The sequence below is a fragment of the Harpegnathos saltator genome, unplaced genomic scaffold (assembly GCF_003227715.2).
Source record: "Harpegnathos saltator strain DR-91 unplaced genomic scaffold, Hsal_v8.6 scaffold71, whole genome shotgun sequence".
In the NCBI taxonomy this organism is placed as follows: domain Eukaryota; kingdom Metazoa; phylum Arthropoda; class Insecta; order Hymenoptera; family Formicidae; genus Harpegnathos; species Harpegnathos saltator.
Genome location: NW_020230549.1, coordinates 299,745 through 324,423, shown reverse-complemented (window position 1 = coordinate 324,423; position 24,679 = coordinate 299,745). Strand labels below are relative to the sequence as shown.

The window sequence follows — 24,679 nt, the reverse complement described above, 5'->3', positions numbered from 1 at the left end:
TTCTGTTTGGGAGAAAATGTGTGTGTACACATAATAAGGTGTATAAAAGACGTAATCAAACTGGCATCAAATATCAAGTTTCGTAAATTATATTTCATTCCTTCGCTTTTCTTCTTTCTCCATCGCGTACTCCGCAACAATTTCAACAATCGGCACACGATCAACATATCTATATCGTAGTTAGTATATAAAATAAAAAAGAAAAGGAAAATAGCGACACGTGAATTTGTGTATTTCTGTTTTTCTTTTCTCATTTCGTCACGGCATTCCGTTACAAACACTCTTCACGCTGCAGTACTTCAGTACAGAAGTAATAAAAAAGTTATAGCGTATATATATATAATATATATATAATCTATATATAATATTTATATATAAAATAGATAAAGAGTAACGTAATATACAGGTTATTGCTCGTCTCATGGGATTCCTCGCTCGCGTTCGCAAGTCGTTCACAGTCAAATGCGTCTCAATGCGTAGTCCGATGGCACTTGCGTATGCGGAGATCTCGTGACGCGCGAGACAAAATAATCGGAGCGCACTAATTTTTGCGTGGAAGCGAAACGACACACCTCTTAAACATTACAAATATTATAATAGACTAGAGCCAAATCCGAAGCGCAACGGATCGCATTGACGCATCCGATTGTGCATTTTTATATATAGCATTGTTAGGAGAATCATCTCGACCCAGGCAGCACAACGTTCTAAAAGATGTATCAAAGACGTCTGAAAGATGTCTACAAAAAAAAAAAAACAAGACTTCTTTCGAACATTTCCGGTCAAAAAGAATTATATATAATTATATAAAATGACACATAAATTATATATAATTATATATGATCTATGTGTGAATTTTGTTTCTATATAATCATGTACATAATCGTATAAAATTGAGAGAGAGAGAGAGAGAGAGAGAGAGAGAAAGAGAGAGAAAACGCTATTAAACAAAGAGAAGAGAAAAATGGTTCTATTCGATTAAATGTCCATATCACGGGCTGGCATAAAGTTACTTTAATTACATTTGTACAACAGCATTTCGTTCCATAATTTATATAATTACGTATAAATACATCTGGAAACAAAATTCATATATAACTATATTTAATTGTTTTTTCCGGACCTTTAAGGCATCTTTTAGAAGTTTGTACTGTTTCAGATAATATTACACGCCTTTCGATGAAATTCTAAACATCGTCCAAACCTCTCGAGTGTTTACCGGATGATATTTGTCCTTTTTTGCATATTTTGTAGCGACGGTGATAAATAATATTTTATTTGTCTCAGTTCATCGCTTCTGACTTTTCAAGGAGATACTTTCTTTCTTCATCAATCGCCGCACGATCATCCAAAGTGTTTCGTTTCTTAGCGATTGTTCAGTTCAGAGCTCTAAAGTATCCCGTGCACTCCGAAGGTTAAACTACTTGAAATGTCTCGTTCCGCCACGGATTCGTCAAATATTTAACATTCAACAACAAAACGCTCCTCCACGTCTTTCCACATTCTCTCAAATTCGTTACGATCTATTTGTGTCTCTCTCACTATCAATCGAAATTATGAAGATACCAATCACATGTCTCAATGCAAGTGCTCACGACCTGACGAAATATTTAACAAATTTTTATTAACGTTTACGTATTAATAAACCGAAGGAATCAAACACATCTTAAGCGTACGCGTAAGACTAGTAAAGCTGGTAGCGTAGGTGATAAAGTAACAGGAGAGCTCTTCGTTATTTTGCGTTAAGTACACATACGTGAATAGAGACGCGCGTTGCGAGTTTACACACAACACTCGCCAGCGATAAATTAACACAATCATACAAATGATTTAAATAATTATTGATAAATCCTATACATACAATAGTAACATAGTATCAATCACATAACTACATGTCATCTTGTTTAGAGAAATTCTTAATTCGCATTAAAAGAAACTCAAGTCGTACATACGAGTAACTTAATATTGCGATACCTCACTTCAACCGTCGCGTACCTTTATCCACACTACACATGCATCTCGGTTCGCGCGATTATCAGCGAATTACAGATTACGCCGAACGTTTACCGCCAAACAACAACGATCGGGCCTTGATCTTGAAGTATTTAAAATATTGCACATTTTGGCATAATTCACGTCGCGGCAGACCTTGTCCCGTGTGTTTACGTCGACCGACGATCGCGAGACGTGGTGTGAATCACCGTTGACAACATAGTTTCGTGTACGTGTGATTTATCACGAAATTATGTAGTAACAGCAAAGATCACGTAAATACAAATCCGAGTCCTTTTCGCGCCGCAATTTATACAGATCCATAGGACTTATGACATTTCCCGTCTCTCCCTTCCTCTTTCTCTCCCCCTCTTTGCTTCATAAAACATACGTATTTTTTATTTTCACAAATTGGATATCACGGTCGTACTAGTTTGAATATTATCACCGTAACCAGTAACAGTTACAATATAACTATTCTGGCCGAGATCTGCTTCTTCCACCATTTGAAGGTAACACGAAACTACGCACTAACTGAAAGAAGTCGTGAGCAGATCTCGATGATATTCTTCGTGAATATTTCCGTTTAATGTGTGTCGCGATAGAAAGTGTCTACCTACAGTGAAATTATTCTTGCCACGTGTGTGTGTATGTGTGTATGTGTGTATCATCGATAGCGAGGTGAAATATTCAGTAGAGAACACAAATTGCTTCCGCTACTTCTGTGTGACCGTTTTATCGACGTCTCCTGTTTCCATTGTTCATATAAATTAACATTTGTGTGTCTATGACTGGTTGAGTGAGAGCTAAATTTTACGCGGGATCGACGTGCACCTTCGCAGGCGCGAATTCGATTTCGAAAGATCGTTTTTCCCGGCTTGCGCGCGCGCTTTTTGTCGCTTTTGTCGATTCTGCTGCTTGCGACGAAGCACGCGGACAACTTCGGGATGATTAAAAATGTCGCTATAATCCGTCGTGCACCGGTCTTCTCCGCAATGCTGCGTATGACAGAACTCACGCGTATTGGCACTGGTCGTTGGCAGAAAACCCGGACTCCACATATAGTCTATTTCATTAACGAAGCGGACATTCACAAAGGATAACGAGACCGACGACTTCTCCGATCAAGTTGAGAAGCCATGTCTCAATTAAAATGTGTACAATCAAATACAAATACATTAACCCATTTATTCCCAATGTTGCGTACACGCAACACGAAGTTTATATAATTAATTACTGACATCAGTAATTATTTTTTTTTACGAAGTGTTAGACTAATTGTGAAATAAGTTCATTTTGATTGCATTTTGTGAAGTTAAACTTCGTGTCGCGTATACGCAACATTGGGAAGAAATAGTGGGTTAAGTACGCAACATTGGGAAGAAATAGTGGGTTAAGTACGCAACATCGGTGCATCGTCATCAGTGGGATGTACATTAGTGATTGATTAGGATTTTTTTGATTAAACATCAATGATTGATTAAAAATATATACATATATTAAGTACGCAACATCGGTACATCGTCATCATCAGTGGGATACACATTAGTGATATCTTTTTACACATCAGTGATTGATTAAGAAGTATGATTATTAACAAAAATGATCATTAACAAAAATGATTATTAACAAAAACATGCAAGAAAGTTTATGAATTTACGCAGAAAGAAGCTTCAGATATTCTTGCTACAGAAAATCTCAAGGACTTCACACCGCCGTGAAAAAAGACAAAAAGCATCGGTTGTGGTCTATGCATTGCCGGAAAATACAACTTAAGAAGGACTCGGGTATGTTAAATTTTATACTATCCCCTCATCTTATTTGCCTCTAATTCGTACATTTCATTTGAATGAATAGGTGCTAATCACGTGCACAATTTTGCACCTTGTGATCATCCCGGCCGTCAGTGTGATAATTCATACCCATGTATACAAGCACAAAACTTCTGCGAGAAGTTTTATCAGTGCAGCAGCGAATGCCAGAACAGATTTCCTGACTGTAGGTGCAAGGCGATACAAAGCAGTGTCCTTGTTATCTGGCTGTCAGGGAATGTGATCCGGATCTTTGCCAAACGTATGGTGCAGATCATTTCCAAATCAATTCTAAATCTTGCAAAAATGTCAGCGTGCAACGTGGTCTTTATAAGTTTCGAAAATACAGAATATACACGGAGAAGAAAGTTTGCTCGAATCAACGTGATAATGAAGAAGAAATCAAAACGCGTCCGTTGAAGGAAATAGAATTTCCGGTCTCATAACCCGGTTTGGTTCATTATTAATTTCATTGTTAATTCGACGAGGTCGCCCTAATACTTAACCCTTTGCACTCGGATGTCCTTTCTGAAAGGACAGAGATTTTATTAGTGATTATACATGATGACCTTATGCGAGCGCAAATTTTTCAGAAATGCATGTTTTCTTGAAGTTTCACTCAAATGTCACGAAAAATCAAATAAAAATATGGTATATATATACTGAGATATGTGTAAACAAATATCAGCCGGTGTCATCTAAAAAGAGAACGTATGAAGTGCATTCACAGTGTCGATACTTCTCTAATGTCAACACGTAAAGAAAGCGAGCGAGATAAGTGTGTACAAGAAAGATAAGTGTGTAAGTACATTTCGTACATGTATCAAGGAACCTGCAATACATATCGATGACTGTTTCAGACGTTTCCACACATTACAAAAATATAAGATATGAAATGATTTGATTTTTTTGTCATAAATATGTTCCTTAACGTCTAAAGATTCATATAAAACAAATATCATTACAATAAATTACTTGCTTTCAAAACTGCACTATTTAATATGACGCGATTCTTGTTTGCACATTTTCCTACGAAGGTGCCGCCGAGCTGTTGGTAGGTAACGCGCGAGAGGGCTCCGAGTGCAGAGGGTTAAAAAAGAACTGCCCAAACGGTTTTGAAGCCCAATGCATCTCCACAATTGTAGACAAGACTCACGTACGAGCGACAATTTTAATCCGTACTATCGCCAGCCCGGAAAAAAAGTTCCCTGCGTTTCCCACCTAACGACGTTATCGCCAACGTGCGTTTCGACGAGATAATATCGTTCGGACAAAAACTTTCCGGAGGAGGATAGCCATCCATTTTCACAAGTGTCGTTCGCGCTGCCTCGAAGGAGGTGACGCACGCGATCCTTTTTACCGCGGCGCGACCGCATCGCGCGCACCTGCGTAATGCCGTTTGCGGTTTTTTCATCTTCTCCTCTTTCCCCTCGGACAGCTCGTTGACATTGCACGGCGAATATGTCGCGGTGTGATGATGAGTTTGCAATAATCGCGCTACGTGCGGGGCTACGCGAGTGGAGCCACCCGGCATGCCGAAAAGCAACGCGACGCGGCCGTTTGAGCGCGACGGATATTGCATTTTATACACGCGGTGTCAGTCTCATAATTGGCAGTGAACGTTCTCGGCGCGCACACACACGCGCTACCGAAGTTCGTCTCTAGCGCGCGCGGAACCGCATTTTTCCGTTCTGGGCGTCGGGTATTTATAAGTGCGATCGCTAGCGTTACGATAGTATGAGCTCGGGGGTGGGATGTCACCGACATATATATCGCGCTCGAGGAAAGTTCAAGTTTCTATTCCTTGATACAAAACGATCGACGAATGCCCGAATAACGTATTGACTAAACCACACTGCCCACTTGCCGCGTACTTGGACGCTCGCCAGCGGAGCAGATTCGGCCGTCTAACGCCGGCGAGTACGCGCGTGTTTCTACCTCAACGCGCATTAAACATAACATCGCATCTACGAGACAAAACGACGAGCTTGCTCGCCAGGCGATCGCCCGTGCTCGCGAAATGTCCGATCGATCTGAACGGTGATCGTGCAACTTTTCCCTGGGAGCAGAAGGCAGAAAGGGAGTGAAAGGTGAAAAGTTGTACATTTCCGTTGCTCGAAAGCTTTACACGTGTTACGCTAGATTCGTGGAATTGATTGCGTGGATTTTTCCATTTCTCACGGCTTTGTTCTTGGAAAGTTGCACGATCTAATGCACAAAAGAAAGCCTGGTTCCTCTGACCGAATTTTTGCCGCCTGGAGGCCGCACCGGGAATTTTTGGTATTTGCATCTGTAATCGCACCCTTGAAGGAACTATTGCCAGGAAAAGTGCATTTTTTTTTATAAATGCTACTGTAGGGTATTTTTATACGCATACTGCGATTACTACTTTCTTGTTAAAACAAGATGACACAATCGGCGCCGACAATGACTAATTTTTTATCTCAGTAGAAAGGGAAACTCGGTTGTAGCGTTGAAAAATTATATCATTTAACCAAATAAAAAGACTCCTGTAAGAGATTCCTAGTTGATTGGAAATTGGCTTTGGATTAGGAGGAAGTTCAGACATCTGGTAGTCATTTACAATAATAATGCACACGCAGTCAACCGCCCCCAAATCTTGAGTGCAGCCAAATATTCAAACGGGTGTTTTCGATGGCGGCAACAGCATAGATTTAGATAGATAGACATATACTTCTTATCAAGAAGTGTCTGAAGATGAAATTTGAAAGGTAGCTGTGCCGCCTTTCCATTATCCACGAGCGTATCCACGACCTTTTCCTAGCTTGACTCCTGTTGTTGAAGAAAGTTATACAGAGTGCCTCAATAGGAGGAGTCACAGCTGCCCAAAGATCGAATACTTGTACCGGCAGGACATTCTAGGAATATATCTAACTAAGTCTTTGCAGCCTCTTGTGAAAGCGCTCGATCTATGTATAGAAGTCTATAGGAAGCGTTTCTCGTCACCGAACTTTCGTTTGGTTACACCGTTTGATTACACGAACCGAGATCTTTTTCCGTTGTTAAAGTAGTCGTGCACGCATCGACCGCCGTTTCTCTTATTTTGCGATCACGTTCTGCGCTTGACTAGCGAAAAGCTCATTCATCATTCGACCCTCGATCTATCCGATTTGCTGCATTGGCAGAGAAGCGTCGCTGTTGCTTCGCTATTATAATTGTTCGCACTCATACACGGAGGAAGGAACAAAACTCCGTTAGCGTAACTTCCCGAAATTTCCCGTCGCCTAGGGACCGGACGAGAGAATTCGGCTATGAGAACAGGTAGATTTTTGTCAGAGACTTGCCCCCAGTTATCTCAATGCAGCTAGCTATTCAGACTGAACATCTTCAGTCACAATAACGAAGATCCCATGCGCGCTCTGTTCAGTTACACGAACCGAGTTCTTTTTTCCCGTGCACGAGACGAGATCTTCCTTCCTCCTGTATATTCGCAACCTCGCATTGGCGAAAAGAGAAATGCGTGAATATTGTTTCCGCAGGTCCTTATTATCATCATCTGTCGATTGTAGTTTCTCATACGGAAGTGTAATAAAGACGTCCATGCTCCGAAGAGCGCGAAAAAGGGCGAAGAATCCCACTCACGATAGCAGGACAGGCTCATAGCGATGCTGCTCGTCCTGCTCGACATTAGACCTGCCGGACGTCATCCGGTTCGCGAGTCCGGCAAGCGTCGAGATAGATATTCGCAGGTCGTTGCTTCCGCATGACGATTCGCTCGCACGCGCTCGCGAGCGCGATGACTTCCGGCCATGGTAACGAGAGAGCGAGCGGAGCCAGCTCGCAGAGTCAGATCATCCTCCTCGCAGGCAGCGGCCGCTCGCGGTTACTCCCGATCCTTGCTCAGATCGGACGGCAAGTCGCAGGTGGACAACGCCGTCGTGGGCGATCGCGCGGTCGGCGACGATAAGGTCATCCTGGAGGTCACCGGTAAGGACAATCCCGCCGCGCTCATCGCGACGTTTAATGGTATCGTGATGAACGGCTGGCTCGATTGCGACGAGTTCACCGATGCCACTGTACCTATAAGGAAGCCGCAAGGGAAAAGCAAATGAGACACACCGTAGTCGCGGAACTACTGCGGAAAACGCCTCGCGCCGACGTCTCTCTCTTTTTTTTCCCATCCGATCCTTCCGTGGACAATTGTTTCGTTCGTTCTCTTTATTTTACTCTTTTCTCCTCTCGATCTACGATCGCTGTAGCAAGCCTTAGCCTTTTGCTGTAAGTTCTAAGCAGCGACTTTATTTTCGGCTAAGAGCGTTTCCCGAAATGCTGCCCGAAAAAGGACACCCTTAGTTTCCATGTTGGTAATCCTAATGACTCGAGTTGGTTAAATTAACTGCACCCAAAAAAAAGTAATTTCAGAACGAGCGGAATAATCTAAATTTTAGGGGATTTTATTCTTATATACGGCTTCAAGAGGATTCTTTTCGAAGATTAAGAGGAAAATATTATAAACACATTATTTTTAAAGTTAAAGGGATTATTATATAATGCAAATTTTATTGATTTTAATATAAATTTTCTCTTGTACGTAGATTATTTAATCTTTTTTTAAGATTATTATTTATTCTTACTGTACTTTATTCTTACTGGTTATACTAGTTAATTTGAAAAAATTATCATAATGTATAGCGAAAAGTAATATATATATATACATATAGATGTACTTCTGGCCCCAGTTCTACAATAACTAGGCACGAATGAAACAAGATCATCATAACAAACAAATTTCCAATCAGTTTTGTTATGGACTTCATAGCTACAAAGATGTTCATCATCACCAATTGTATGAAACATAATTAAAAGAAAGAATATATTATTTAACTTCTTGCAATAGATTATAAACTGTACTTGACCAAATATTCGGATAAATTATCTTCGTTATATGTCACAGCAACACACATACCTTTCTTAAAAAGCGTTCCAAATATTCTGACCCATGAGCATATGGTTGTTTTTTCGTTCATGTCTGGATGTAGAGCATGACTGAACAAAAGAAGCCGACATTCAAATCAACATATTTCTCTTCATATAAGAGGAATTAATTGATATAAGAAAAAAATCCTCTTGAAATAAGAGGGAAACAGTTGGAATAATATCTAATAAATTTTAGATGAATGGTTCAAGGAAAGATTTTAATCGCTTTGTCGAAAGAAGAATCCTTTTTCTGTAAAAGGCTTCGCTTGGAATATGAGACTATGGGAAAAATCACCTTACAAATAGAATACTTTCTTTTGGGTGTAGAATTGCTGAAGGTCATCCTTAGAGCAAACGACTAAGGACTTATGTACAGTAATATTATCGATAGGTTTGTAATAATAAATAACAAGGTAATATAGTAATATTACCTATTGCAGACCGTTCTAATGGTGGAATTACAGCAAAGGATCCGTTCGCGCTTCTCCTGCAAGCTTCTCCCCCGAGCGCGCCGACACGCGTGCGCGCGCGCGCGCGCTATGCATTTATTTTCGCATTATCGGTGACATTACAGGTGGCCGGTTATTAGCATTATGCAAAATTATTAGTCACAATCTCGCGCCTGACGCGCAATTATATTCGCCGGACGTCGCTGGTGATTCAGACGCATCCGCAGAAGCGCGCGAGCGATTTCCGCGAGTCTTATCCAAGAAGAAGACCGAGTGCGCGCCTGCATATGCAAGCGTGAAATGGACCATTTCTTTCTTCCATTTGCTCCCGTATCCTTCGTCGTTAGATCGCGCGTACGCGAAATTCAAGAGTCGCGCGAGCGCGCGAGGATGTTTCGAAACGCGCGCGCCGCGCCGCGCCGTGCGTTACGTAAAGTCCGCGTTCTCCGCGGCGGCGAGAAGAAACCTACCTCCGTCCTGAGATATTTGCACCGGTTGCCCGTTTTGTCCTATGCCGAGCAAGACCCCTGGACTGGGCGAATAAATGACACTCTGAGGCATCTGGTACATAATCCCTGCAGAGAACGAAGGCACATTTCCTAGGAAACCAAAGAGCAATTGAGAGCATGTATGATAGTAGCTGTATGCGCCGAGCACCGACGTGTGTCGAGAGAATTCATAATCGCGCTTCTTCGCACGAGTGTTCGCAGCGAGTGTTAGTAAACGTTAGCGAATGTACGTCGGATTTTGGTGGCTCGGATGTATCGCGGTATGATGCGACGAATTGACAAATTGACGAACGAAAATTGACGAGAAGGGACCGACACTTCTCGGCCGGTCGATCGTCGTGTTGTCTCGTGTCGTGTCGTGTCACGTGTTTGACAATGGTTAGGAAATGCAAAGATACAAATGAGGATGAAGAGGCTTCGAGCACGATGTGTCTACACACCGAAATGATGGGATTTATCGTTCGCAACATAACGCTAAACTCGTTCCCGCTTGCTACGGATGTAGGTGCGTCGCTATGGAAAAACTTAGGAATGACGGCCGAGGCGACTCGAATCCAGACCACCCAAGTGCGAGACTGCGCTCTGATTCACCGTATTTCCTATTTAACATAAATTACCGCATTACACATGCATGTTTCTCTGAAAAATACGGTAACTTTTCATGGAGTGAAAGCGCCGAGAGGAGAAACAATCCCTGCGTCTGCTGGTCGTTAGATCACTTACTGAAAACCGGTTTAGCAGTATTCCGACATTATTTTAATTACAGAAAGGACAAGGATTTTAAAAACATACTCATTCGGCATGTAATTCTGAAAAATTCCATGCTGTGATTCTTGGCATTCGGTGAAAGGCTTCCAAATGAACATATCCGAGAGGCTTTCGGCGCAATTAAGCGTTAACCGAGTCAATGTTAAAATAATGAATGCAATTTTTTGCGCAAAAGCTTACACACACCGCGGATGTAGAATGATCCTGGAATTTATAGTCCTTCGTAACAATTATATAAATAGACTTGTGGTTCGTAATCATCTATTTTGTATAGCTGTTACTCGAATGTTTCGGGCCGATAAATTTGCGCATTAAAAATGGATATTTTATAAAGATTGACAAAGATTACACAAGGTTGGCAAGCGTAGTAGATGCATACAGATTTTACAGAAAAATCTATATGAAAAAATTGAAATAAGTCAAATTAATATATTTATTTATTAATAAATTAAATTAAAATATTTTATGGGTCAAAAGCAATTATTGTTATTTCAAACAAGATGTTACATAGAACGTCAATCTGTAACTTGTTTAATAATAAGACTGTTCCACACTTCTGAAATTAACAGCATTCATCATTTTAATGACATTCGTCATTTTAACATTATCTCAGTTGATTTTCATTTTCGCCAAAAAGCCGGTGGGTTAATTGAAACTGCAATCTCTGTTTGTGATAATTACTCGATATTTAATCGTCTACTGGATTAAAGTGCCAGTCAAGTTTCGCCTGGATAAAGCGTAATTTATCTCGTGTTAGCACGTGCCTTTGAATGCCCAGAAAAAAAATTTATATTTCCTGCGGCTGAATACTTCCTCGTATGCACAGCTATGAATCTGTCAGCCTTCACAAAGGCATCGTTAATATACTCGTCCTTCTTGACCAGCGCGCGTTAATACGAGGAGAACATTTTTATTGAATGATACACTGTCTCGCGTGACTGGGACACATCCACGTAAAAAAAAAGTGCAAATTTATATATTTATTGTAACAATCAATTAACAGTCCGCGCGCGGGTGTCGTCTTGATTCTACGACATGAAAATTTATACCGCGCGTACAATACTCTGGCCTATATTCTGAAGCCTCTTTCATCACTGAAAGTGACTCTAAAAATGGCTCGGAATCAGGAGGCTTACAAGCCACTTTTATAGTTCTTTTTGACACGATGAAACAGTGAGTACAGAATATGAGCCTCTGTCTTCAAATGTTTGGGGTACTGTGAGTGTGTAGCTATGGTACTTTCTCAGCGCACGATTGCCGATATCTTCTCGGAAAATTCCCCGCGTATATCATCATCCAAGTCAGCGCGAAGTCCGTCAAATGGCGCGTCCGAAAGCCAGATCTCGAAGAACGACCGTGTGCACGGGCAAAACAGACCAACAACAGGCCCTCCCCCTCTCTCTCTCTCTCTCGTATGCGCTCCGTGCGCAATAACCCTCCGGAGAAATGCTCGCACCTAATTAATGTGACTCGCGCAAGCATGTCCATCATCCATTCGAGATCCCATACTAATGAGACCTCGCACGCGCCTTCGTTATACCGCAGGGATGTACGTATACATATATATCTACATATATCGTACACACACACACACACACACAGATACACTTGTCCGCCGCTGCAGTTCGGATGCAGCGAGGCATAAGCGTTCGATACGATCGAATTCGTGGCCGGCGACGAGGACATCGCCGACGATGACGAGCGCGCGGCCGCGGCCGGCCGGCGAATCGCGAGAAAAAAGCGCGTCCGATCGCGCGCCGCGCGGCGATCGGCAGCACGGCGAATGGCATCTACGCGACACATTAGCATCGATATTTATGTGTACACCTGCATCGGTAGCCCCGACGGAGAGCGGCTTTCGACCGGATCCTACTTCCCAGTTAGGCAGCGCGTTGTCGTCTAAGTTTGGTCATCGCCGGTCGTGCCGACTCCTTACGGACTCCCTACACGGATAACCCCGTCATCGCTCGCACGCCTTTCGCATTTTAAACGTCCTCTCTCCCCCCCCTCCCGCCCCTCCTTCGTCACCTCCTCCTCCTCCTCCGCCCTCCCACCTTTTCTCACGCTCTGCTCCCTCTTTCCTCTCCGTATCCCACCGCCTCCTCCTCCTCCTCCTCTACACTGTTTATCTATCTCTTTCTTTCTTTCCTTTCTCTCTCTCTATCTATCTTCTCCCTCTCGCGTCTATCCGCCGCCACCGGTGTGTGTTTATACCTGTCTCTATTCACCTACCTGAGCTACGCGAGCTGTCCGGCCGAACAGCTGTTCGTTATCAGCGCGCGATGGGGTCAGCCGCGACACGAATGGTATCGCCGATAATTGGACGCGGCGGAGGACGGTGTGGGTGCCCCGCGAAGCTGCCACTCGACTTTGACGTTTTGAGAATCTTCCTCTCTCTCTTTTCTTTTCTTTTTCAAGTGTCAATTTCGATCTCGTGTACAGCGCGATATAAAGACAAAGATATGTATGTATACATGTATTTCTTTTTTGAAGCGAGAAAAGCTCGAGTCTCACGTCGGCAGGATCTGCACATGAAGGCGCGCATTCGGTCGTCGCAATTTGCTCAATTAAGGAACGAATGGGAACTGAATCGTTTCGCGAGATGTAGAAATGGAGTAACGCAACACGTTGTAGCTTCACGTCGCTAAACGGATGTTTCCGCTCGGGCTAATGCGACAAACAAAATCGGCGCGATCGTCCGGCATAAAATCTTAGCTTGAAGCTATTGTACTCGGCACGACCAAATCTGCTCCAGATCTAGCCGACATAATGCACATCCATCCCCGTCTCCGTGACAATCTTCGTCCTCGTCGAGACGGGAGAGCAGATTTCGTCGGCCGTTCTAATGCAAGCGCAGGTAAAAAGAAAAGGAAGAAAAAGAAAACAAGTGCTCGCATCCACGACAGTCGCGCGAGTTGAGACTCACCCGAGTGGCTGCTCTTAGCGAGGTCCTTAGAGACGACGGGAGAGTCGCCGTCGCTGGTGTCACCGTCGCTTTCATTGGCGCAAACGTCGGATCTGGGTGACGCGCCATCCTCCTGAAACGAAGAAGCGGTAGCTTGGATTATCGAAAATTGCGATGAGTGCGCGTGGTTATTGGGGGACGACGGGGGGAGGGGGAGGGGGCAGGGGCAAGCTGGGAACCGGTGAACGAGCGGGCGTCCACTTTTTCTCATGTAGCGACGGATCGGTCCCGGTTGACGGTCCGAACAACGAGTAAACGCACCGACAGAAAATGTACTTATCATCGTGTGTGTGTGTGTGTGTGTGTGTGTGTGTGTGTGCGCGTGCGTATGTATATATGCGCGTGTACGTGTGTGAACCCACCTACCTATCCATCTATTTATCCACCTACCTACTCAGCTACCCAGTAAACCCATCGAATAACGGTAACGTTACATCAGCCTCGCGACTCCCCACTCGACGATGTAATTGTTGTACACAACATGCTTTGTATTACACTGGCATCGTTGACCGAGAAGTTACAGCATCGATGTAATGTTACTCGATGTTTACCTACCCACCTACCTATCTAGCAGAGAGAGAAAAAGCGAGGGAGCGAGAGAGAGAAAGAGAGAGAGAGAGAGGGAGAGGGAGAGAGAGAGAGAGAGAGAGAGAGAGAGAGAGAGAGAGAGAGAGAGAGATGCGCGAGCTTGTTCGCGCTCCTTATATGGCCATCTCGCAGACTCCTCTCATGGTATACTCGCAGAGGAGACTCTCGCGAATTTACTCGCGCGGCCCTCGATGCTCCTCGCCTCTCGGCGACGCGACTTTCTCCCCTTGGCGCTTCTTCCCTAGTCGACGAGAGCGGTTACTATTTGCGCAGAGTCCGCAGCCCGTGAGACTCGTTTGCGTGACGACAGCGGCGGATTAAACGCATTCGGCACCTTTCGCGGCCGTCGCAGGAGTCTCGCCGCTGTGTGTCGCGCTAAAAAACAGTGCGTACAACTGTGTACCTTGAAGACCGCGATGTCGCGCGTGCAACTGCCGAATCACGTCCGAGACGAGCTTCCCGACGCCGCATCTGTGCTAATTACCGTTTCATCCGGCGAGTCACTCGCGAGGGAGCGAGAGCACCGCCGCCGCCGCCGCCGCCGCCGCCGTCGTCGTCGTCGTCGTCGCCGTTGAGGGCGGTCGCGGTACCAATCGGAAAGCTCGAAAGGCCCGCGGTCGTGACGACGACGACGACGACGCTGCTGCTGCTGGCTCGCCCGCCGCCTTTCCTACCCCGCCATTTACCATCTACCGTTCACGAGCGTGCGTGCGGTAGAGAAGGCGCGACAAAAAGCAACATTCCTGACTCTTAAGTCGGACTCTATATAAGTGTCTGCCATCGTGAACATTGCCTGTATATGGCGACAACCGGGCTTTGACAAAGGTGACCGTATATGGAACTCCGCTTCCACCTTCCGTGCCCGCGCGTACGTACGTGCGTGCGTGCGTGCGTATACGCGGCCTCTCTCTTCTTCTTCGAGGGGCATCTCTCGGGCCTGTTCGCGCTGTTCCTTTCTCTCTTTCCACCTTTCTTTCGGTCTCTCTTTTGCCCTCACCCTCTCCCTCTCCCTTACTGTCGCGCTCTCTCGTCCTCTCTCTCTCTCTCTCTCTCTCTCCGCGCGTGCGAAAGCCGCGGGTACACCTGGACACGCGTCTTCCTCGTCCGCAACCCCGACGATCCAACGGCCACTTGTCGAGCGACGTCGCTACGCCGTTAAATGATAAATCGTACTTCGACCTCGCGCGCTCCCTCGGATCCTCTTCCCGGGCTCCTCCGGTACCACAAGCTCCGCGCCGCTTCCGGTACCGAGGGCGATCGCGCGCCCTCATTCGAGGCGCCATCTACCGATCACCGAGTCCGAGCCGCGAATGGTGGAAGAGGGCAACCCCTTGGAAGATCTATCCTCGTGAAAGACGTGGAAAAAAGATTCGCCGCCGGCTATTCGCGCGTCCCGAGCGTAGATCGTTCACCGACCTGATAAACCCGCTCGTTAGCGGGGCATCTTTTTTGCGACGCGGAATGTAGAACGATCTCATCGTGGCAGACACGCGCGTCGTTCGGTGCCCTCTCGGTCTGTGCGTCTGTGCGCGCACGCTGAAGGTGGGGCGGGAAGGAGAAACGGTTTTCCTCGCAGGACACACGCGCTTCACACGTGTCATGCGCGCACGAGCGCGACGATTATTCGCCCTCTCCGAGAGCGCTCTTTTCACGGCCCGCGAGAATGAAATCATCAAGACGTACAACAAACGCATGTCATCATCGTTTTGTATTTTAAAATACAATATTTATAATTTGCGTACGCATTAACTAGTCTTACTCTACGGACGTTTTCCGTGGACCGGAAGTGGAGACTGTGCGATTACGATTACCCGCGTTCACCACAAGCATAATGGAATTAAGTAGCGACGCCATCTTGCCGATCGGTTTTTCCCTCGGGCGATTTTCACCGCCTTGATAACTTAGTCTCTCATCGACACGACGTCGCCGTCGCGATTATCAGATCGAGCTTCTCTCGTTCGATCTCGGAACGCAAACCTACCTTGCGCACCTCTTTCGTTCTCACGAATTTCACGAACGATGCTCAGAAATGAAGCATGAGTCTCTCTTTCTCTTTCACGCACGTTTCACGGAACGTTTCTGAATCGTTAATCTAAGTATATCCCGAGTCAAGCAGTCAGAGGTGGATTCTGTCGCGGAAGTCGCCATTCATTGATATCTGAAATTCCGAGCGGCGCGTGCCACTCCATCTCGAAAGGGACACCCTTGGTCAGCTGCGGGAGTTGTATTGTTTGCACGAGTACAAGTCGCGAAGTTCCAGCAATTTCTGGAGATACCTACCTGGCACCTGGTTACCGCGATTGCGAAACGTGACATCGACAATGTTGAGCATAATGGAAGTCTATCGGCGCAAGTGATAAGGTTCGACCGACTATAATAATCGTATGGACTATATTATCGAAGGAGGTTGTGTGTATCGAGTACGTATGTGTATGTATATGTATGCGTGTGTATTGTGTGTGCGTGTATTGCGTAAAAATATATAAATATTATCACAGTATTTTACAGTTACGCTGTATGTACAAACATTACGAGATACAAACTAGTCATGGAAGCCGCATTTTACTCGCAGATTATCGTTAAGATTGTATTATCATTGTAATTATTATTTGTACTCTGCAATGTCGACGCGGAAGGGGGGGGGAGGGGGGGACAGATTATAGTTACTATACATCTATTTGATCGGATCCATAAAGAAGTATCGCTCTCCTCTCTATATCTCCATTCCCGCTTCACTTGCTGCTCTAGGCGGTCTCTTTCACTTCTTTCCAACACGGTATATAATACAGATTATCAACAAACAATACATACACACATACGCATGCACAATGTCGATGGATGGAGGGTGTGTCTCGCTGGGTGAGGGACGGGGAAATGCGGAGGGGGGATTAAATTAAGAAATAGTCTAAATACTAGCTACTTATTCTACGAGAGAAAAAAAACAATCTCCAAGATACTACGCATGCCACTTGCGGTACAAACACTTTGCACAGAAGGAGGGACAGGGATCGGCGGACGGGAGGTAGGGAGGGAGGGAGAAAAAACAACGAAGTGGACACAACGATGCTCGGAGAAAAAAATGCGCAACAATACTTTCAAAGCGTGCACCGCGCCGGAGATTCGCACCCGGTCTCGCACCCACGCCACTGATTGTCTCGGCTTCTTCGCAACACGCCCCCCCCCGCCTCCCTTTACGCAGTGAAGAAGTAGAACACCGAATACCGTCTGACTTCTGAGACTGAGAGTCCTTAAAGCACCTCCGCAGGTAGGACGAACGGAGAAGATCGTTTCCTTTTGAGAACTCTGTCGTCGATCCTACCTCGCGATGCATCCGCAAACGCGATATATTCACGATTACACGATTATGAACGACCGACGAAAGGAGGAGCGTATCAACCGTCTATTGCGATCAACGTCGGCTTACAGAACAATATGTACACGTTTCGTTCGTCTTCCCGAATAAATAAGAAACCTCGACGTCGGAAAATGTCAATGAACTCGCGGCTCAATAAATACGTGTAAGTTAAATAGAAGAAAATGAGAGAGTATTAAAGATCAGAGGGGAAGAGAGAGAGAGAGAGAGAGAGAGAGAGAGAGAGAGAGAGAGAGAGAGAGAGAGAGAGAAAGAGAGAGAGAGAAGAAAACTGTTGAACGAACGGACGAACGTCAAGTGGCGCGCTCGAGTAATTTACCGTATGAGCTACGCTCTACGTTTAACTTACAGCATAATTAATTAACAAAGATACTTTTCCTCTCTCTCGCACGAGCCGACTCGCGTCGATTGTATCAAGTACACCCGAGCTTTGGACTTGGCACGTACGGCTCACCGCAGAGCGACGACGCGTCGAACGACGAGACCGATACCGTTCCGTCGAGTTTCACAGTCCGCCTCTCGATCAGTCATCTCTGGACATCCCCGAGATCATCGATCACCGGGGGCTCGGCTTCTCTCGACGACGACGGCCGCCCGTCACCTCCCGTCTCACCACGCTTCGTCCCTTCTCGCCCTTCGCGAACATCCCGAGCTGTATTATTCGTCCTCCCGCCTCAACGACGCCGCGATAAACGCGCTCCCGAAATCCCTTCCGCGCGCGACGACGCAAAGTCGTCGGGAAGTGCGCGCCGATATACGCGGACACGATATATGCGCGTGCGTTAAATATTTAAGTACGTGTTCGAATGGACTAGATTTGCGCGCGGAATCGGCCGCGCGCGATCACTTACGTCACACGACGACCGACGCCGAAGAATACTCGATCGTTGCTCGCTCGCTCGCTCGTTGATTTCTATTATGCCCACCGTATATAAATTTAATAAATACGTGAGATTCCCCTCCTCCCTCTCTCTCTCTCTGTCTGTTTGTCTACCGCCGTACGAACGACCGCGAGTAATGCACAGCGGTCCGCAGAAAAATTACGTCAGAGTGGATGTACGACACCCAGAGAGAAACTACGTGCGCTAAAATACTTACGAGGGAAAACGCGCGAAATGATTAAAAATTAAAAACGCGACGAATCGACGACGTCGTTGCGAAACCGCCTATGTTACTATCGCCGATCGTCCTTCCGCGAGTTTTTTCTCGCTCTTAAATCGACGCGTGACTCGACGTCGCGATGTCGTCGGTGTGATCTTTCGTTTCGTTTCTTCTTCCTCGCTCTTCCTCTCGGTGCGATCGAAGAAGTCACACAGACTCGGGTCAAACTACCACGCTCTCAAAGTGAATCGACAAAAGTGTGCCGCTGGTACGGCGATCAAGCTAGTATTGTAGCCGCTAAGTTTCCACCGATTTCCCCGGGAAGCGCGTCTCGCTTTGCTCCTCCGCCTCGTATCTCGCTCATTTCGGAGGTCAAAATGCAAGATGGCATAGCGAAATTGGTACACGAATTCGTCATACGCTGCCCGCAAAATCGGACTGCCCGCGTTTGCGGCGATGGAACTCCGGCGGCTTCCATGCACCTTGCGCGATTTCTTTCGTGTCCGATCCACGTTCGTCAACTACATCGAACAGCCGCCATTACTAATTGGTCCTTTCAGAGTGATTTTACTGATACACTTCAGAGAGCGGGTAATTCTACCGTCGAAACTGCTGCGGTTGTTTGATGAGCTCACGGGAATCTCCGTGAAGAATTTAAAGCCAATATATTTTTAAATTATATATATATATATATATATATATATATAGGTTTGTCAACTGCCTGTAGGCACCATTCGCGCTTTAAGGATCAGAGCTAAAAATATCGATTTTCGATTTCCCGTAAAAACCTTTTCGAATCCGTCGAATAATCGAACGGAATCGACGCGAGTATCGACGAGAGGTCGACCCGCGTGGTTGGCCAGATGTGAAAATTACTAGAATTTTCTGCAAAAAGCTAACATTTGCAGCAAGTAACTTTTATATCCGGCCAATCGCTTGGAGCGAAATTCTAAACTTTGGATGCAAGTCCCAAGGCTCGGTCTACGATAAGTGCAGTAAATCTTTAGTCGTTGACTCCAAGTCTTACAATGGCTGCGTTCAGAGGACACAACAGTTGCACAACGGTTGAGTAAACTTCGTCAACGTTATCAGTAATCTAATTGAATGTAAAAATCTAATGGGACCAAAAGACCAATAATGACTAATCGCTCAGTGAGCACTTTATTTTCTGAACGCAACCAATTTCTGATAAGAAACATTTCCCACGTTGCCTCGACATCTGATAAGCTCGCTCAAAGCTTAAGGATTCAGGCAGTAACGGGGAGCGCTTCTAGCCGGAACTGAAATCACAGTTTCGGGCCAAGGACTAAAGCCTGCTGAACCCATCGTGAATCGAGATGCAGGAAGAAGCAGTAACAGCAGCAAAGACAACGACGACGACGACGACGACGACGACGACATGTCTCGCGTAAGATCCTCGCGGGCGACGACACCGCGAAAACTCGACGACCCGACGCGACATCGACGACGGCGACGACGACGATGCTGACGAGAGGCGAATCTAATCTAGAGCGTAAAACGGAATGACATGACCGGACGACGGCGATGTGCAACGGGAGGCGAGCGCGTACTACCGTTGGGGGTGCGAGTGCGACATATGGGGATGATATGCGGCGTGATGGGGCGGCAGGGGTGAGGGGCAGGACTGCTGATAAGGGCCCGCGCCGAGCATGGGTCCCGGGCTCGAGCACGGCACGAGGTGCGAACTCGGCGAGGCCGCATGGGCGTGCGCTATCAGGTGCGCGTGCTGCGCGTGCGAGGGTGGCGCGTGCTGCGAACCCGGCGGCGGCGGTGGCGGCGGAGGCGGCGGCGGCGGATGGGGCCCCGTCGGGCCCCCCGCTGGCCCGCTACCAGGCCCGGTCGGATAGCCGCCGTGCAGCGTGCCACCGTGCTGCGAGCCGTACACCAGTTGCCTTACTTTCTGCTCGTCGTCGGCGATGTTGTACGTCAGCTCGGTCTCCTCGAAACCGGTCGCCGACATCCTCTGGTCGCCAGATGAGCCCGAGGGTGGCGGGTCCGGGCTGTTGAGGCATGTCTGGATCAACGCTTTGCCGGCTTCGCTCGTGATCATCGGCTGCAGCTTGCGTGTCGCGAACGTGTACACGTGTCCGGTCTCGCTAGCCACCAGCAGCATCACCTGAGTGCCGGTCAACGTCGACAGCTCGTACGCCTGTAAGCGAGAAATCAGCGTCTTCGTTAGACAATTAGATGATCATTAGATTCGACCACCACCATCACCACCACTCCCTCTTCCCCTCACCCCTCACTCATGCGTTCGACTCGCGTGCTGGTCCCTCCTTCGCGCGCTTCCTCGTGTCCGATTTTGCCGCGATACGACGGGAACAAATCTTATCTCACGGCCGGATATTTTATAACGTCGAAATCGGGAAGCGATTTGAGAGAGAGAGAGAGAGAAAGAGACTGGCATATCTCCGATGTTCCTTCCGTGTCGAGAAATCATACGGAGCAAGCTTGGTGAAACTCGCTGGATCACGATCGCTCAACGTTAACGAGGAAATATCAGGTACTAGAGAGTTTTTGCAACACCGTTTCTCCGATAAGGTAAACGTAAACATTATTCGCTCAGAGATAACATTGCAATGTACGCGACCAATATAGTATTCCCGATTTACGTTTACCGTATCTGAGAGACGGTATTGCAAGAACTCCCCATTAACGCGGAAAACGGGAAGAAGATTATTCATGTGCGAATAATATGCTGCTGATGCCGTTTAAACAGCATCACGTGATGATCGGATAACGTTTCAACGATAAAATGATAGAACGTGCGAGATATACAGGGCGAACTCGGGTAAGATGGCCACGATATAATATTCACGTTATCATCAGCTTCGAATAGCGTATGCACATAAACTACTGTGTAAATAGCAATTATCTCATATAAAAATCAATATAAAAAAAATATCAATTACAAGAATGACTCATTCACAAAGAAATTACAGTCCTATGGCTGTCTTACCGGAGTTTACTTCGTCCTGCACGAGATACACGCGCATATATGGAAAGTCCCTTGCAACATTTCCACGCTTGTAAATATTCATCGAGACAGAAGCGGCCGGTTTTCGAGGCTAATAAGCGCTGTAAACAGCGCTGATAATTGACTGTATCATATATTTATACTCCTTTCAACGACGCGTGCTATTTTTTAGATGGAGTTTCACGCCGCTTTAGTGACGCTAATAAAAACGCGAGAGAAAAACGCCCGATCCCGCTAATAAATCAATATTGGACATCTATGTGATTCCTTCGGACTGAATGAAAACACACACACACATATATATATGCAGCTAGAATTGGTCTATACAGAACGACATATACAATAGCCACCTCTGATAAAAGAAATCGATGTCATTTATAGGCACGATATCATTCCACGCCAGAAGAATCTCGCAATTATCGAGCTACTGAGTGCTGAAGAAATACTTGGGAAATGCGTAATACTTTGTTGTTACGATCGGAATTACCTTCGCGGATAAGAATACTGTGTGCAATTAAACCTGGAAGAATATCAAAGTGTCGCATACTCCACATACACACACACATACACGCTATTTTACCGCGTTTCATGCGCGTCTCGGTAAAAATGAGATATAATATGTTAATAATGACTAGCGCGTTTTGTGCAAGTTTTATAATACAATTTGTAACAAAGTTACCTTCGCGAACATTTACAATCACTATAACTGCCGATTGAATACGCCGTGAGGTGTAGGCGGATGATGAAATTTTTTTCTCAAGTAATTAATGGAAATGTGCGATGGACAAATAGATACTCATCTGAATTATTTTCATTAAATGTACCGTGGTTGTTGTCAAAATATCACATTCGAAAGATTGTAAAAATAAAAAGAAATAGAGTTATAAAGTACCATGTTACCAATTTTCACAAGTATAGTTTTCGTTGTAAATATGTTTATTTACAATAACGAGAATAAGGCGAAACATTAGAAGCTAAGGAGAAAGAGAAATAAAGAGAGAAGAAAAGATTTCGCGAAAAGAAATCAGCGGTCGCTTTTTTTAGGCAGCTAATTTTGTTTAACCCGATCAGCTTGAGAAACGCATGTATGTTTCAAGGAACATTTAAGATATTTTTAAAGAAGAAGAGAGAAAGAAAGAAAGAAGTTAGTTTTTGTATTTAGCGTGGAGCGCGATAAAAAATAAACGACCGTCCTGAAACAATCTTTTCGACAATTTTAAAAGTAATTAAAAAATTACGCAATATTCCATGCAATTTCGTCACGATATGATTCGATGCGCTCCTCGCACGCGAGGAAACATCGGCGCGGAATTTACTCCTGCTTCTGATCGTAAAATCCCGGTTATTGAAAGCAGAATCGATTTCTGATAGCAAAGTTAATTCCGTTAAAAGTTAATACCGATGTCTCGCGATACACGTGCGACCATAATTTCAACATTTATTTCGGCGCGCACGTTTTCGCGCACGCGACACGAGACGAATTATGCGATTCGCGGCGTGATAATTTCGGTGACAAAAACAGCACGGAGGAGGTTTCTTCGCTTTGACCTTTTTAGATCGCGATCGGATTTAAAGCGAGCGGCAAGATTGAACGGGGTAAGCACGCCGAGTGCTAGTTCGTCAGCAAACAGTCGATTGTTTCAACTTCTTGGTAAGTTAACCGATAGTTACATCATACGTTTGTCTTTGTTTCTCCTTCAACTTAGAGAAAGTGTGATTTAACTATCAGTTAACTTACCAAGGAATTGGAACAACCTGCCCCAGAAGCGCGCGCGGAAGAGCGCGAGCGCTGTCACTCGTAAATCGCGCACGCGTTCGCTCGACTCGACTTCGAAGACCTCACTGCGTCCCGTTCGTTATCGCGTCGCGGATGGCACAGCCGGAGAAACGCGATGTTTCTCTGACTATTTTCAACTTGACACATGCGCGAGCGAGCGAGCGAGCGAATGAGCGAACGAACACGCGTTGCACTCTCTCTCTCTCTCTCTCTCTCTCTCTCTCTTTCTCTTTCTTTTTCTCTCTTTCTTCGTCTCTCCTCCGCTCCCGTACACTCTAGGAGTTACACACAGTGATGCGCGCGGAGAGAAGACACACGAATCCGACGACGACAACGACGACGACATCGTCGTCGTCGTCGGCGAATCATCTCCTGCGAATTTCTCGCGGTAATTTTCGAGATTTGCCAAAGGAATACGAACCTTCTTCATGATACCGGTCTTCCTCTTGGAGAACGTGGTGTACCGCCTGAGCTTATTGTCGATGTACTCCATTTTAATTTTAACCCGGCCCTTGGTCTTCTTACCGTTCGAGGGGGGTGACTTCTTCGGCTGGCCTAGGCTCGTGAAAGACTCATCGAGATTATCGGGCACACAGTCGCCGGGCATGCCAGACATGCCCTGCGACTGCGAGAGCGCCTGTCGCGCCGTGTTACTGTCGTCGTAGCAAACGTCGGACGTGGTGCGCTTGATACCCCGTTGCACAGGGCCACCGCCGCCGCCACCGCCACCGCCACCGCCGCCGCCGACGCCTGGCGTCGCGGCGCCCGCGGCGGCCATCATGGTGGCGCCACCGCGGCCTATTTGAGAAGCCGCCGCCACAGCCGCCGCGGCGAGCTGGGAGGTGGACGGTCGGCCGTAAATTTCCGTGCCAGCATCGCTCCCGATCATCCCCATGCTGCCGTAGCCGAGACTCGCGTACCGACCGTCTCTTCCGCCGCTAGGGTTGTCCATTACGAACGCGCGGCGCACATTTAATCCCTTCCCCACGGTGGCGCGTCTTCGCGTGCACGGAATCGCGTGCGGAACTCGGCGCAGTGTCTCCCACGTGATCGAGCATCTAGAGCGACACGGGACAACACAAGGCGCACTGCACGAGCGCTCTCCGCGAACTGAATGCGCGCGCTCCGGTATATCGTAACTTGACCTACGTGCTAGAGCGCCTGTGCCTGCGCGTGTCGCTGCGCGCCGCGGCCGCTCCCCCCACCAGCGGCGCGCGCCGCCGCCGTGAAAAAGTAGTCCGCAGTAATGGCAGAGCGGCCGGGGCGCGGGGATTCGCACCGAAAACGACGTGGAAAAATCACTACGGCTCCGAATTGCCGTTCCCGGCCGTTTAATCGGTCGTGCGCTCCTCCGTTGCGCCGATATTCGGCTGTGGACTACGGCGCGCAGTGGTACAGCGTGCGGCGAGA

General features: G+C 46.4%; 1 protein-coding gene across 3 annotated transcripts; it reads right to left on the bottom strand.

The window, feature by feature from the left end:
* Positions 1-744: 744 nt before the first annotated feature.
* Positions 745-24,411, bottom strand: bs (serum response factor blistered). 3 transcript variants are annotated; one of them, XM_025305702.1, is made up of 5 exons: positions 23,691-24,402; positions 20,413-20,664; positions 13,394-13,505; positions 9,661-9,789; positions 745-7,844 (listed from the first exon to the last, which is right to left on the bottom strand). In XM_025305702.1, exons 1-5 carry the CDS (start codon positions 24,219-24,221, stop codon positions 7,648-7,650), a joined length of 1,221 nt encoding a protein of 406 aa, XP_025161487.1. In that variant the 5' UTR covers positions 24,222-24,402; the 3' UTR covers positions 745-7,647. The 3 variants fall into 3 exon arrangements, with proteins under 3 accessions (XP_025161487.1, XP_025161488.1, XP_019700423.2); XM_025305703.1 differs by lacking the exon at positions 9,661-9,789; XM_019844864.2 differs by lacking the exons at positions 745-7,844; positions 9,661-9,789; positions 13,394-13,505 and having other exon boundaries at positions 15,032-20,664; positions 23,691-24,411.
* Between the last annotated feature and the right edge of the window lie 268 nt (positions 24,412-24,679).